At 45.8% G+C, this 16,347-nt stretch overlaps 1 protein-coding gene and 1 long non-coding RNA gene across 2 annotated transcripts in view; one reads left to right on the top strand and one right to left on the bottom strand.

Moving 5' to 3' along the window:
• Positions 1-3,666, top strand: part of MORN2 (MORN repeat containing 2) — a 4,576-nt gene extending 910 nt beyond the window's left edge. The window contains exons 4-5 of the mRNA XM_027453483.3: positions 1,054-1,190; positions 3,389-3,666. Of these exons, the coding sequence (XP_027309284.1) occupies positions 1,054-1,190; positions 3,389-3,491 (240 nt within the window). The 3' untranslated portion in view covers positions 3,492-3,666. The remainder of the gene's footprint in view (positions 1-1,053; positions 1,191-3,388) is intronic.
• LOC140002092 (uncharacterized) overlaps positions 1-16,347 on the bottom strand; it is a 16,476-nt gene extending 129 nt beyond the window's left edge. Inside the window, exons 1-7 of the long non-coding RNA XR_011808024.1 lie at positions 16,211-16,347; positions 12,940-13,125; positions 12,083-12,201; positions 7,197-8,183; positions 2,791-2,939; positions 1,857-1,945; positions 93-484 (exon numbers count right to left, since the gene is read on the bottom strand). This is a non-coding gene — a long non-coding RNA (uncharacterized lncRNA). The remainder of the gene's footprint in view (positions 1-92; positions 485-1,856; positions 1,946-2,790; positions 2,940-7,196; positions 8,184-12,082; positions 12,202-12,939; positions 13,126-16,210) is intronic.

Genomic DNA, 16,347 nt, shown 5'->3' with positions numbered 1-16,347 from the left:
AAGGATTCCTTCATTTCAAACTTTGTCTGGGCTTAGCATGGTGTGTGTCTTACCATACCCACCCTTAGATGCATGGAAAAGAAAGCCATTACCTGAAAAGAATCAGATCAACACCAGGCTCTTCTTCCACTAGGGCGTCTTGTCCCAAGCTAGCCTGAAGACTTCAGATGTTCGTGGTGTGGGGACATCTGCTGCATCCTGAGGCTTCTACAAATACACTGGGCACTGCTGGCCCTCGTGAAACACTTGGGCAGCATGGCAGTAGCAGTGCCGTATGTGGATGGGCTGGGTGCGCATAGCTGGTTGAGCACAGCCTTTCTGCTTGTGTATATGCACCCCACACACCTCCCTCAACCAAACAGGGGAGCTCTGGCCATCAATAGATATGCCACTAAATAGTGGCTGCCCTTGGTTACTGAGTTCACCGGGAATTAATTGTTAAGTACATAAAAAAACACTTGTTTTGTTGATTCTGGAGACATCCCTGAAACGAGACAAATAAAGGCCTGCAATTAAGAAATAGCATCTTGTGGCTTTTTGATATCTAGTCTGTGCTTTTCTCATTCTCATACAAAAATATTTGTGCAGCAACAACAATTAAGATTATGGTACAAAAATGATTTACAGCACAGATTTAAACCCCCAGACATGGTTTAGTCTGAAACGAATGAAAGATTTGCAATGCCTTGATCCACAGAAAGAAATTCCAGAAAATTTAATTAACCCCTCAGGTTGTCAGGGTAGATGAGTTATTTGTAGGGCTGAGGACAGCAGTTCCCTGTTGCACAGATTGTAAAGATCCTGTGAGACTATCAGCAGAGGAAAGATTTATTAGATACCGTGACTGGTCAGAAACTCCAAGCTGTTATCTAAAATCCTTGCAGACGTAGGAACCTGTCTAAATCTGAAAAAGAGTCACTGTCCTCTCCTCTTATCTGAATAAGATAGCAGACTCAGAGGCAGCAATCTGAAAAGATACTGTAATGGAAGGAAATATACCATATGCATAAACATTAACCCTTTTCTTTATCCATCATCTCTCATTAAACACAGATGAATGGTACTGGAAGGCTGGAACATCCTTCTGGGGCAGTTTATGAAGGCGAGTTCAAAGACAACATGTTCCATGGGGCAGGAACCTACACTTTTCCAAGTGGAGCGAAGTACATTGGACCATTCAATGAAAACAAGTATGTTTGAAGCTGAAGAGTTCTGTAGTTGTTTTGTGTTTTTTTTTTTGTTTTTTTTTTTTTTTGCTGTTTTTCTTTTTTTACAAAATATTTTACAAAAAATGTAGTTTTGATTTGATAAGGCATGACCAAATAAAATTCACCCAACATGGGAGTGGGTTTCTTTTGCTACCAGGGAAACTTGCACTGGGTATCTGAAATTGCTGATTCTAGTTGTATCCATCTCATCAGATCAGTTAAAAGCCACTGATTCAATCCCAGTCAGAAGTTTTCAAGGTGGTTGTTCCACTCACCCACTTGTTTTTGTGTTAGCAGGTCTCTGGGCTCAGGCAGAGTTAAGAAGAAGAGAACAGTTCAGATAGATTTCAGAATTTTTTCAAGCCTACAGACATGCAGAAATACAGCACTGATTTGCACTGATAGTTTGCAAAGTTTTTTACTTACTGTTGAGGTACAAATTCTGTAGAGAAAATGCAGAGGTTTATTTTTATCATGCAGAATAAAATATTTTGGTGCCACTCATACAAAACAACAACTAGGCTGATTTTGTTTAAATAAGGGTGTTTTGAATTGCTAAGACACCATCTTTTCCTAAAGCAAGAAGTCAATACCCACTTCATAATTCACAAATCAGATCTAATGAGAAAAATAACTGTAAAAACTCACGTAAGAACGTTCACATTCATTTTCCTTAAAAATTCTCTGTCAAATTTCCTATGTTTATTTCTTCATTAAGTACCACCACAGTCCAGTATCTGAAATAAATCAAAAATATATACGTGCAATCAATATGTGGTCTTTCATCACAAAACATCCCTGCCTTGCTGCTGACCAAAAAGAACAGCTGTAATAGTAGAAATATGACCAATTCTGTTTTTAACTAATTATGCACCAAAAGAAGCATTAGGAAAATGTACCTGAATGCAAAATATTAACCTGTATATTAAACTCAAAGAGGGGGAATTTAAAACATTATACACTAGTACAGTGGCACGTTAAAATCTGCCACAAGGCTGCTGTCCTTTGCTGTCATGCTGAATGTCAAATGTGAATTTGGCGTGAAGTCTAAAACTGTGAATACTCATCACTGGAGTGAGGGCATTCAGCAATAGATCACGTACACAGCTTTTACTTTATTGGTGTTTCCTTTCAAAAATCTTAGGGTGATGCCTCTGCTCCCATGGGAAGAGGGGCCAGCATGGTGCTCATCACTGGCAGCTGATAGCCTTGATTCAAACTAAAATCAAACTCTCCTAATTAGTAGGAGAGACCCAATCTTTGTTTGCCACTGCCATTTTCACCAGGAAATTAAGACTTTTCCTTTTTGACACTGTTTTGTGCTTGTTAATACACGCTGCTCCCTGACAGCCCAACGCAGGCTATTTTGCCCAGTTTGGGGGCTGCTGGTTTTCACCTACTCACACAAGCTGGGTGTCTGCTCACCAGATCACTGCAGCTTTTATGAGAGAACACAAATAGGCAGCAGCACCACGGTAACTCACTGTGACTGCTAGGTGCCTTCATTTTTTAAGGGAAACATCTCCAGTAATTGGTTTTGGAAGTTATTTTCCCCTCATTTGCAAGGGATGCTGATACATACATTTCTTCTGTATAGCAGTTTCCAGGTTTAACGATGAACTCGATCACAGCTTTCAAAGATCAGCAGAAACACATGGTTTATGGAGGACTCAGTTCACGTGGCAGTTACTTTTTTTCCCCACTGGAGGCTGTAAATCCTTGCACTTTGTCCTAACAGTAGAAAAGGATGGGGAAAGGGTGAGGCAGGATGAATTTTTACAGCAAGATCAACACAGGGAATTGCTGCAGACACCTACACATCTTTAGGATGTCCCTCAAGGAAGTCAGGATCAACGTGATGGGACTTAATCTCTGATTACTTCAAATCACAACCAGATCTACAAAGTTTTTCCTGTGCAGGCTACGTGCTAGCAGGATGTTAGAGTAAACACACTTCTGCACAGGAAGGCGTATGTTATTTGGCTGTCTACGCCACGTGCTTCGTAATTCTTCTTAGCTTTTATAAGCTACCATGTGGGAGAAAGTTAAAGCAGGTACTTGGTCTGGATCAGGAAGGTTTTGACTCCTGGCACTTTCCTTATCCAGCTTGCACACACATCGCTGTGCTTGCACAAACTGATCACGTTCTTTATTAACAGGCTGGATTCATGTTGTTACAGGATGGAAGGCGAAGGAGACTTTATAGATGAAAACGGAGTGGTGTGGACTGGCACTTTCAGTGGCTCAGCAGCAGTGGGACTGAAGCAGAAGCTGAGAATGTAGCTCTTCGGTCCTGACAGCAGCATGAGTCAAGGGCAGCCCTGGGATCACACTCTGGGTTCACCAGCTGCGATGAGTTTTCAATAGGCATTGATTTCTTCATGTATTTATTAAAAATAACCCCTGAGGATGGATGTCACTGGTAAATAAAATAAAGTTGCTTTTATTTTCAGATTAATTGGTTGAAGTCTCCTAAGTAAAAACCTTAAAGAAAAGGGGTTGGAAAGGGTGAATTTATAGGTGGAAAAGTTAAATGTATAGAATTCCTTTTTGTTTTAACCTCAACTAGGAATTTCTTTCTCCCTGGGTTTCAAAAAAAGCCACAAACAAACCAACATCATCAACAAATGAAGCCTAATTTATGCTCAGTTTCTGTAACTTTCTCCAGAAAACAAACATCCACACCCACAAAAGCTTTTGCAAACACAGTGCTGATGTTTGGACTGGGCCTGGCATTCCACAGTGGGGTCAGGACGGAGAGCAAGTGCACCTACAGCATGGCAATCACTCCTCCCAGGTAAAGCCCATAAACCCCCGGCTCCAGCAGCAGACTGCTCAAAGACATGCGCCAAACCTACTTTCCTCTGGGAGGGAAGTGGACAGGTGAGCACACAGGGGAAGCTGTTCACTGTCACCATTCCTATCGGAAGGTTTAATGCAATAATAAATTTATCTCCCTTTTTGTCTGGGTTTGTACCTCAAACATCTCTTTTCACTCTGAATCTAATGAATAGCAGGAAAAGTGCTTTCTAGTTTACAAAAAAATAAAAAAAAGGCAACACACCAGCTTCATGAGGAAAAAAATATGTTGAGTCTTTGTTTGCCAGATGTTTAAAGGAGTTTTAGTAAATACCTGCCCTTGCCTTCTTTTGTGACCACAGTGTACAAATTGGTACTCTTTCAGATGTGTCTTCAAATACTCAGCGTATTTTGGTATGATTTGGAAAAATCCTGGGCTCTTTGGTTTCTTATTAAAATGAAAAAAACAGCACGTTATCAGCACACTGAAACACAAACTGCTCACTGATCATTTGGCAACATAACTCCTTGGGTTATATTCACAGGTATTCCTCTTCAGAATTACCATTTTGTTTTGCTCAAGTTTGTTGTGTTTTGCTCCCTAAATAGCCAGGTCCAAAATAGAAATACAGCATCCCTGTCCCTAGTGCTCAATTTCAGGGGTAGCAGCATCTTCACAGAGCTTCCATTAACCTGCAAGTCTGTCCTTTCAGCTCCTTAGCAAGGACTCCACATCACCTCCTTTTATCTGTGCTGCACTGTAATTATACTGATTTAGGCGTTGCGGTTTTACATTTTAGGTTTTCTGCCTGAAGGGTATCTTTGATGCTGATATTTGTCTTTCAGTAAGAACTTATCCTTCCTTTTGCTACTGTTCTTCCTCATTTATGCCTCCCTGCTCTTCTGCTCCGGAGTAACTCACTGGACTAGCTCAAACCTTTTCCTGGCACTCTGGCCATGGGCTACCTGTTTTCTGCCTGTGTTTTCTTGATGCCATTTGGTGCAAAAAGCCCTGCAGGAACTTGGTGATGAAGTGAAGCAGACATCAAGGGCTGCTGCTTCACACTCTACCACCTTCCTCAAACCCCTTATTTTTTTTTCTGAAAGGAATTTTTCAGGATCTACCAAGAAACAGAAAATACCCAAGTGCTGGTGGTTCCTGCTCCCCTGCCTTGGCTACTTTGGCTGCCTTGCTCTGAGCCCTGAACGAGAAAGCGCAAAAGCAAGAAGCCCTCTTGGCCCTGGCATCCTTAATGAGGCCACGCAGGACAGGAGACTGAGGTTGTCAAAGAAGACGGGGAGGAGCCGGTCCCGTGTCCCTGCCCCAACTGCTGGCTGCCTCGTTTGGGTGCCACGGGAGGTATTTAACAGCCTCAGAGCTCGGCGAGGTAGCACAGACCATGCCAGCACCCGGCTCGCACTGTATGGCCCCCTCCACCCATCACCTCCCGAGGCTTCTCGCTCCCTTCACAGCAGCGTGCCATTCTAATTAAAAGAGAAAAGAATCAGTATCTTCTCCTTCCAAGTGCCTAATTTTTGCATGGGGATGCAAGGATGTGACCCGAAGATTACATAATTAGAAGGCATTTGTTATGCTTGCGTTTCAAATCAGTGATTAGCATGTGACAGTCCCGTCCTGGGAAACGCCAAGCCACCGTTGCTCTCCTCTCTCTCCTTCCTTGCACACTGCTAATTCCCAACTCTGGCAACCGCCAGCGCTGAAGGCTCTTCAACTAGCCTGGGGTAAGTTTAAAATGTACTCAGCATGAGATGAAGTGTGGGATTAATAATGCCAGTTTCCTATTATTGGAAAAAGCTTGAGCTGGAGGTATTTCATGTCGCATGTGCAGCATGTAAAATGGTATTTAAAGTATTTTCCATCTTCAGTGCCCAGTTATTTCCAGCTGATTTCTTCTAAGACTGTGAATGGAGATCTCGCTTCATAGTGTGCTGGAGAATCTTGTGAGGATGCATTTAGAGTAAGGGCTCTAGAGAGGCTGAAAGGACCTGTTTTGCTTTTACTGTTTAAAGAGCTAAATTGAGGTCTCTTGCTAGACTGAAGTATTTGGATGATAATAATTGCGTTAGAATTAGCTGGAGGCAAAGCATGAGACTGAAAAGAGTATCAATGATTATTTTTTTTTGCTCTCTTAGAGGACTGGAGGTGTTCTTCAAGTGGGCTATTTAGAACAGATAGCAATCTCAGCCAGGAGAATTGTGAAACAGTCACCAGGAAGATCCTAAGCATTTGTTTAGGAAGACTGTGGATGTTTAACAACTTCTACAGAAGCAGCAAAAGTGCATAGGGATTCTCCTGCATTGTTCCCCAATTCTTGATTTTGAGAACAGGACAGAAAGCCAAAGGAAGAACTGTTATCCCTCGGGCTAGGCTGTAAATGCTTTACCTAACTTAGACTGTTTGCATGCTGATGCTTGGGGTATTTCAGTCATTTTAGCAAGTGATCCTATCTACAGTTGATTATTTCTGCCATTCATTCCACGTGAGGGTCCAAGGCAGACTGCTAACGTGGCTGCTTGTCAGCAAGGAAAGTGTCCCGTGGTGGGCTGGCACAACAGGCAAAGCCTGGACTTGCTGTGGGAAGAGGAAACAGACTCACAGAGGGCACGCAGGGCTTGCTCTCGCTGCTAATGTGCAGATGTATTCATGTAGGTGCATATGGGAAGGGGTTATAGGAGTGGGGCTTGCTCAGTATTGAAAAAAAAACAAGGTGAAGACTGAGGGGTGCCTCCTGCTGCTTTTAATTGCCTTGAGGGGGTTATAAAGGAGACGGAGTCCAGATTCATCCCAGAGCCACACAGTGAAAGGACACAAGGCAATGGGCACAAGCTGCAGCCAGGGGAAACATCCCAGTTGGGCACAAGGAATGAATGTTCTTCCCCAGGGTGCTGGATGACCCAGAGAGGCTGTGAGGACTCTTGTGTAGGACTTATTCAAACCTGGACGCAGCCCTGAGCCACCTGGCTCAGAGTTACACGGGTCCCTGCTCACCTAGACCCTGCTGTGAGCTTATTCCTTCAGTTCCCTGCTGGCAGAGGCAGGATTCGAGCAAGCAGCCCGCACCCAGGGCCTCAGGGCTGAACACCAGTCCTATTTTCCACCCCCTTTTGTCACCCTCGAGGAAAAAGCAAAACTGTTCAGCAAAACTCTTGTCCTAACAGCTTCCTCACCTGGCAGTCAGCAGGACAAGAGGCCGAGCACTCGCTCCAAACCACAGAGAGGTTTTGTTTTAGCTCTGAGGAAGGACTGCCTACTTTTCCTCCATATATTCAGCAATTCAACAGAACCAGGGGCAGACAGGCAGTGTTATATATTCGTGGAGTCCAGCAGGGAGTCCTAAACGCTGGAAAACATCCAACATAATGCATTTATTTAACGTAACTAAGAGCAGTACGGTGACTCAGGAAATTGCGGGCTGCAGCTAAAGGACACGCGAAAGACAGCCTTTCTGGTAAAACAGGGAACATCTTCTGGACCCACTTCACCAAGGTCAACCTACTTTGCGGTGCAGACACACAGCAGAGCTCCTGGTGGTGCCTGGAGCAGGAGGGGATGGCGGCATCCCTGGTGCCCCAGTTTCAAAGCCTCACTCCTGAGCTCTGCAAATGACAGAGACTGGGCTCAAGCATTGTCCTTGTCTGAAGGAGCGTGACGTGGAAGCTCCTCACTGTGGGTCTTGCTGTATGGGAACTGTTTGCAGTTCCCTCTATAAGGAAAAATTTCTGCAGATACCAGGAAACCCCAGTGTTTTTACAACCCAGGAGATAAGATGCGTAAGGGTCCCCCTCCCAGTCCTATGTGACTGAGAACAGAAGATAGGGAACAGGACAGTGACATGTCCTCATAAGAGCCCTTCTACAAGCATTACGTTTCCCTAATTAAAATCCCAGCTAGGTTATTCTTCATATCAGACATACCTCTTTTTTTTTGTACTGGATCCAAGAGGTTGCAGGGTATTTATTACCTGTAGCACAGCAGCGGGGGCGCCTCCTGTGAGTTTCCCTTCCTTACGTGCACTGTCCCTCATGACAACTGCAAGTTTCCTTGTGTTACTGGAGGGCAACCACGGATGCTCCTCGGACAGCATCCTTCACGCTGTGGGGCTGATGGCACAGCTCCGAGCGATGTGCTGGGCAGGGGGGCTGCAGAAGCAGGACCTAGACAGAGACACGAGTGTTTTGAGGTCTCAGATGCCTGTGAGGAGGTGGTCTGAGAGAGAAAGCTCATGGAGCATGGTAGAACAGATTCATGCTTTAATTCTGGCTTTTCCTCACCTCGGGTGCCTGACATTGCAACTTGTTTATATGCACTTTCTTCATGCATCAGAGTCCCCTGGCTGCCCTATTTAGGGGACTGCAGTATGGATTACAGGTCTCCTTTTTGTGTGTTCGGATGTATATGTGTATGCATACATGTATATATCCCATGCGCTGATATTTTCCTTCAGTTTCACCCTTCTTCATCCTTTCCCAGCATGAAAGAAATGTTTTCTTTCCCTTCCGTGAGGAAACCAACATTCAAACCCAAACATACCTACGATGCTTGCTAAGCAAGCAGCTGGATAATGCTGTTCAGCAGCTGAGGGCTGAAGCTGCTGTTTCCCAGCTCAGACAGCTCTGCTCTTCCAGCACAGCTCAACAAACATCTGCCTCTCCAACCCGGAAGCATTACGAGCTGCTGCTCTCCTGCTTCCAAAATGCTGTGCTTTCACACCAGATGCTCTTGCTGCTGGAAGGGTACACCCCACAATGCTTCAGCAAGCGGACAGTAAAATTATAAAATATCTACGACAGGCTATGCAGCTGATATACTCGGATATTCATGTAATTAATTCCATACTAATTGATGGTTATTAACAATTAACTACTACATGGTGGTATATTGCTAGCCTCAGGACTTTGCCATGACATTGACTAGTCTACACTGGGAACAAAGTTTAACAACTTTGCTACTAAACAAACTGCTACTGAGGTGAAGTTAAAAGAATGTTTTAACATTTAAGAGACCCAAACTTTTGTAACCTTTTCCTCAAGACTACTAAAGGATGTGTGAGCTACTTTAAAAACAGCAGCATATTTATTTGTTTCAGAACCAAATAACATTCTTACCATCCTTAGAGTACCTAAAAATATATATACATATATATTTTTCCCACTAAAGAGGGCTGGAGCACATAGCACAGGAGAAGTTGATGGAGCTGGGTTTATTCAGCTTGGGAAAGGGAAGGCTGGAGGGTCCTACTGCCATCAGCAACTACTTGTAACAGAGGAGACAGACTGGCTTTTCTCACGGACACAATGAAAGGACAAATTGCCATGGGTACAAGCTGCAGAAAGGGAAAACTTGGCCAGAAAGAAAAAAAATATCTTCCCCAGGGGAGCAGTGCTGCCCTGGGACAGGCCCAGAAAGGTTGTGAGGTCTCCATCCTCGGAGATGCTCCAGCTATGACTTGACATGGCTCTGATCAACCCGATCTAGCTTTGGGGCCAGCCTTGCTCTGAGCAGGGAGTCAGGGGACTCCATCTGAGCTCTGTCATGAGCCTAGAAGTCTTCAGAACCAAAAGATAATCTTTATGCTATCAGCTGATAGAAACCAGGTTTAATAAATTGGAACATTTACCTTACTGCAAACCAGGTGTCCACCTAGCAGCCTTCCCTGCCTGCCTCACAAAGCCCACAGCAGCACCCAAAGCCTGAAGTTCTGACCCTTCACCTTTGCTCAGGATTTCCAAACATGTCAGGAAAGGCTCCCCTGTCCTGAGAAGCAGCCCTCCTACAATTAAGCAGCTTATCCTTGCATTAATCCTCCATCTCAAGAAGATGCTAAACCTCAAGTCCCTCCAGTGCTACGCTTTCAGTCCTCATCATACCCTCAGAAAGAGAGGCCTTGGCTGCCACCAGAAATGACTGCTTCGGCAGCATTTCCTACAGCCTCCCAGAGCTTCTCTTGCATCTCTTGCACCTCTCCCACCCATTTAATGCTTCAATGCTTCGTGCCCTCCTCTGTGCTTGCTTCCCTGAAAGCACCACCCCAGGCTTCTCCAGACCACCGCAGCTGCCAGCAGAGCTCTGCCCCGTAACCAGTGGCCCCTCCAATCCCAACTCCCAACTGCCAGCACAGCCTTGGGCATATCCACGTCAAACGGGAACCCAGATGGGAGATTATTCCACACTCCTGTGCCACATCTGGTTTCCTAGTAAGGCTGGGCACAAGGCGACTCGCATTAAACCCTGGGGAGATGAAGTGTGGATGTGGGGCAGTGCCCATGCTCAGTCTGAGCTGGTACAATCCATTTTTCTGGGGCTCTGCCTGCATCACTCACCAGTCATTACCTTAAGACTGTTCCCAAGGTCCTAACCCCACTACCAGTCAGGGAGAAAAACGCCAGAGAAACCTGGCATGGCAGCACAATGCCCTCAAAAATGCAGCAGCACTGCAAAGGCGATAGCTCTGCAGCCCAAACCCAAACCTGGGGGTCATTTTGGGTGATCATTCACACCACAAAAAGCTGGTTCTCTGATCTAGAGAACAAACATCCAGAAGGATGTTAATTTGCATCTTACTTTTTCAAATACATCTCGTTTTGCTTCTGTGGTCAAACAAGAAGCATCGTGCTGAGCGAGTAGTCTTACACAAGGCTTCAGTCACCATCCACATAAGCACAACTGGCCTTGGGCTGGGAGGGAGATGTTTGTACTGGCAGCCCAACCTGCTTGTGGAGGCACCGAACCCAAACAAACCTTTAGGATGCTTCGTTCCCTCTCACTTCCTTCTTCTTCTCATTTTCTGAATGTTGAGCATCTCTGCTCAGTAAATCCTTTCTGCATCTTTCTGCACTCAGGGTTCAGACCAGCTGACCCAGCGCAGGGCTCCCATGTGGGCAACTCTCAGCCATGGGATGTTCCCAGTGACCAGCCAGAACCCTCCAGAGTGAGGACAGGAGTCCCCGCAAGGACGCACACCCTATAGCAGCCATGGATTCAAACAAACAAGAAGGTAAAGCAACCTCTAATTTCACTTCTTGATAGTACCAAAGAGAGTTAGGAAGAAAGCTGCCCTCATAGAACATGTTGGCAGCCACCAACCAGCCCCACAAAAACACCTCTTAGCTGTGGCAACCTTGCAAGGGGTTCTTGCTCGTGTCAGTGCCACATCCCAGGCTTCTGAGGAACTCCCAAAGCTAACAAAGAGCAAAAGGAGCAGCCTTCAGGAGTGCCCACGACTGCCAGCTCAGAAGACAGAGCCTGGATCATCTCCAGGCTTCTTAAAAGATGCTTGGTGGTGCCAACATTCATTCATGGCATGGGTAACGGAAGAGTTAATTCCTCTATTATTATTCTTCTAATTGGACTAAATTAGGTCTGTGTACCTAGGCCCCTGCACTGTAGCAAGCTGAAAAGGAAATTAACTCAAGGATTTTTTTCCAATTAATTGACGTGCCCCCATGGGCTGCAGATGTTCACTGCAGAAATTGGGAGATAACCACAAAGCCCCCTGCTTCCCAGCTGTGAGGGAGCCATGCTCTGCTCCAGCTCGCGGCAGTGACTTTGCAGAGATGAGCTGGGTAGGGCTGGGTACACACAGAGAGGGCTTCTGCTCACACACACGGTAAAGGTGAGAAGTAAAAGCACAGCAGCAGAGTTCCTCTCCACTCTTCTGCCTTTTTCAGTTGCACTTTCCTGCTTTGAGTGTGTCTGAGGATGTTAGAGACTGATCCACCTCCAAAACCAAATGAAAGATCCCTGCAGACTTCTACAGGGCTGGCTTAAGCCCCCTGCATTATTTATTAGTTTGAAAACCACAAAGAAAATGAGATAAGAGAGAGCCCGTGCCCCTTCCTTGTTGTGCTACCTTTGCACCTGACACCTCTAATTCTTCACAAAGCAACCAATACGCCCACCATTTTGCAGAAAGAGCAGCTCCCTGTCCTCCATGCACCTGATTTGTATTGTGCTATTAATTAAGAAACACAGCCTCCTGATTTTTTGGGGTCAGTCATTACCACCCCCACAGCAAGACTCCAGCATTAACTTTTACATCAGAACAGACCCGTACCTTGGAGTCTTCTTACAGTAAGTACACTGGCTGCTTTCTCAAGCCCCAACTCCAGGAATCCAAAGAAAGTTTCATCATTCCCTTCAGGCCAAAAGTTGGTTTCCAGTTCATGAGGTTGCCTAAAACAAACAAACAACCAAAAAAAGAGCTGAAAACAGACCCTGAAGGGCCAAACTGTAAAATAAAAACAACTTGTCATTTAAAAGATGAACCTTGGCACTTGGTGAGAGCTGGCTGATCAGGTTTGACCCCAAACAGCCCAACCAACAGGCAATGCTGGTGATGGTTATTCCTCAATCAGCCTGCTGTCCCATTTTCCTCAGGAAGAACCTTGGGGAACATTCCCTGGAGGGTCAGTGCCTGACCCTATAACCAACCTCCATGGCTACAAGACTGACCGGCACAAGGAGCAAATGGCACATGAGCAGAAAGGGGCACACAGACTCTCCTCTGCCTCTCCCTTCCTCCAGTCACTAGGGAATTTGCTTACATTCCTCTGAATCAGGACAAATTCTAGAGACCAGAATAGGGCCAATGCATAGGTGCCCTTGGCAGTAACCCATATTCCCCCTCAGGGGCAAAGTAATCAGAACGTAGGTGTGCCTTGTAAAGCTCTTGACTTCCAGGCTTCAACTTTCCACTTCATGGAGTTACTAACCACTTAAAACCCTCCCTGCACCTATTTCAAGCCTCTGCAGGACCGAATTTCTGTGGTTTTGAGGGCCCAGGTGGGCAAGGCACTGAGCACTTGCAGCCAGCACGGGAAGAGGGAGCTTGGCTGCCCCAAAAATCAGGCACACTGGTGTTTGGCAGCAGAGAAGGGTGAAGGAAATTACTGGAGGCAAGAGAAAACTCACCTTGTGAACTGGTATTACTGAGGGGAGGCAATGCAGATGAGGAACCAGGTGGCATGGTATTGTCTGGGAGGTGAAGGCCAACAGAGTTTGACACAGGGAATAAAATGGGAACCGATGGCAATCAAATTGCAATCTCCTCAAAGTGCCCGTGCAGCACAGCCAGCAGTAACTTCTGGTGGAGGGTTTCTGCATAAAAGAGACAGTGTTAGAAGAGGAAAATAATAAATATATACTTGTTTTCAATCAAAATCCCTGTAATACCTAGAAATAATGTCTCTGCAGTGCCCAAACTGCTTTTGCAAAACAGCAGTGCTTTTGTAAAAAAGCTCCTCCATGAATTAAATCTGTTTCAGAAACATTAAACCTAGCCCCATTACACAAGATCAGGTGGGAATCACAATGCCACAAGAAAACAGGAATTTAGAACTAATGAAAATACATTTTCGGGTGTTACAAAAGACACCATTACTGCTTGGAATGCATTGTGACAATAATATAACTTAGAGCTTAAAATACACAGTCCAGACCAGCCTTTTTAGAAGGATAATAAAAATAAGTCCAAATAGCACAGGATGAAAAGAAAATCTCACAATTGCAGAATTGCAGAAGAGAACTAAAGCTGCTTCATGGGAAAACTGTTACTGAAGGCTGGTACACAGAACTGAACTTTCCAGGGGGCAATTTAGTTCTGGCAGGGCATAAAGGGGTTTCTCACTCCTTTGCATGATCAGTTCTGGACAGATACAGGGCAGCAAATGAGGTGAATCTAACATCTGATTTAGTTGAGCCGTTCCCATTTTACAGCTGCAGTTTATTTGACAAACTATATAGTGTCCACACCTCCTAAAGTGAGACGTGAGTCCTTTAAAACTGATTTGTACCCCAAGAGGGACTTTCAAACCCTCTGTTCCAGTTATTTATAGCAACCATAATAAGTCATTTTAATTGACTGAAGTTCTTTATTCCCACAGGAGAGACTGAAAGTGTGCCTGTGAGTACCCCCGCAACACAGATTTCCCAGGTAAAGATGAGCAAAATGCCCTAAATAACTCCAAGATTTTAAAGAGTTACTAATAGATAGCCAGTAGTTAAAGCTAAATTAAGTGGAAGGAAAAATGTAGGCACTTACATGGAACAGGGCATCTAAAACACACACACTGCATGAACAAATGTCACGCGTATCACATCTCAAGCCTCATCTTAAAAGACACTCCAGTAAAATTTCCCTGCTCACAACCACTTGTGTCTAGACAGGTGATTTGTGCGCTCAGCTAATTAACTAGCTGGCATCATTAGCACCGATTAGAGAATGCCGATTTACTGAGCCGGAGGCAGATTTCATGGCTGAGCTCTGATGAGTTTTCTCCAAACCCACTGAACTGTCCCAGGAGCAAGGATGGGTGATTGCCACAGCATGTGGGGGGGTCTTCCAGGGCAGGAACCAAGTCCCCTGGGGGCTCTGGGTTATCCTGGCAGCCTCACAGCTTCTCAGACCATAGGGTGCTACTGCCCAAAAGTCCAGGGCAGCTCAGCAGGCGCTGAGTCTTGCTGCATGCCTCTGCTTGGGTCCTTAGCCCAGAGCTTGGAAACTCTGCGTTTGGTGATCAGGATTTCCAGGGCTCCATAGCTGCTCTTGGCGTTGTTGTTCTGGCTGCAATTAGCCGCTGCGGATGCGATGAGGTTGCCTGCATCGTGGCTCAGGGAGCACCCTGCCTGGAGGATGCAGGGTCAGTGTCTCCACAGTGATACTTGCTAAGCATGTCCAGGCTGTAGGAAATGTGGTGGTGTTTTGAGCACTTTAAGCCCTGCTCTAGTTCAACCTGGAAGTGTATTCTGATAGAGGAACATGTCCCTGAACTGGAAACCTTGGCTGTTTGAGACCAGCCTCATCAGCACTGTGACACTGCTGCCCCCAGTTGCTCCTAAGTGCACCATGGCAAGTGGCTGCAGTTAGGGGATGCCCCGCGCTGTAACAGAGAAGCTGCTGCTTGCCATGAACAAGGCACTGCTTCTCCTGCCTTATCCCCTTTCCCCATGAGGATAGCTCAAAGGAGATGTGACTGGGCTGCTGCAAAGCCCAGTGCAGTGAGCCTGACATGCATGGAAAGCTTGCAAGCTGCAGGACAAGCGTGCTGGGAAACCTCTCTCTCTAGTGGATACACTCTTAGGGCCAGGCTGCCTGCAGCCATAAATCTGCTGCCTTCCCACTGTGAGGCATTGCAAGTCTCCCTAATGCTTGGCTGTAGCAGTGCTGCCTGTGACAAACATTACAGAGGGCAGCTGTACTGGATATTTGCTGCTCTCTAGTAAGAGAATACCTCACGCAACTCCGAAACATCAGATGTAGACACTGTGGAAAGTGTTGGCTCAGGCCTCAACAATGGTTACTGCTTCCAATTAACCACATTCAGGTGCTGTGCAAAGTGATGGGCAGTGGGTAAGCTGGGAAGTAACACAGACAGTACTCCTTTGTTGCCACAGAAGGTTTTGCTCTCTTCTGGGACATATTTCTAACAGTAGACTTAGTCCTGGGCAGTACTTCTTTATCATGAAACCATTTTCTACTGGTTTTGACAGTCAGCTCAAGGTCCCTGCAAGCAGGCTCAGTGTTAGTGTAAGGACCCTAGGCAACTGCCAAGGGCTGCCTCAAAGACACAGAGCAGAGAACACGTCTATTAGTGCTGGGGGAGATGTGTGGGTACCACTACTAATGAAAGCAAAGGCTCCCTTGCTTCCATGTGGGCGCTCCCAGTGGCAGCTAACGCAGTAAGCCCAGCTCACCAAGGCTTCCTAACATTTTCCATCTGTTTTCCATCTCAGGCCATGCTACCCATAAGCCATTCTCATCTTCTACTCACAATCTTCTTCCCTGGGCTGCCTTTAAGTCTGAACAAAGCTTTATGCAGCAGCAGTAGTCACCATCTTTTTCAGACAGCTCAAATTGCTGGCACCTGCCAAGGGAAGATGGCAAGGCTCTGCAGCTCTGCTGCCTCTGGTCCTGGAAGCAGCATCTATTCCTTCCCCTCTTTGGGGACAGCATGGCAGCTGAGACAGGAGGAGAGGCTCAGCTAAGATCTCACAGGCATTTTTAAGTTCACTCTTCCAAGGTAAAAATGAAAACCATGCTGAGAAATGGTTCTTGTTTGTCCTCTCATCTCACCCTTCTCGTCTCCCCCTAACCACCACCATTTCCTCCACGTGGTTATGGTTCCCCCCTCTATGTGAGAAGTGACTGCTCCCCTTTGGGACTCTACAAAGAGTTCATATTCACCTTGGGTTGGAGATGAAGTGAGTCAGAAGCGACTGCTGCTCATTGTCCTTTGAGTTATGCAAAAACCAGGAGGAGATTCCCTCATTTCCTCATGCACAGCTCCCTTTCAGAGTACAGCACTTGCAGGGTTTTTCCTC

The sequence above is a fragment of the Anas platyrhynchos genome, chromosome 3, assembly GCF_047663525.1.
Source record: "Anas platyrhynchos isolate ZD024472 breed Pekin duck chromosome 3, IASCAAS_PekinDuck_T2T, whole genome shotgun sequence".
NCBI classification, from domain to species: Eukaryota; Metazoa; Chordata; class Aves; order Anseriformes; family Anatidae; genus Anas; species Anas platyrhynchos.
Note: the sequence above shows the minus strand (reverse complement) of the source record. Positions and strands in the feature narration are given on the sequence as shown.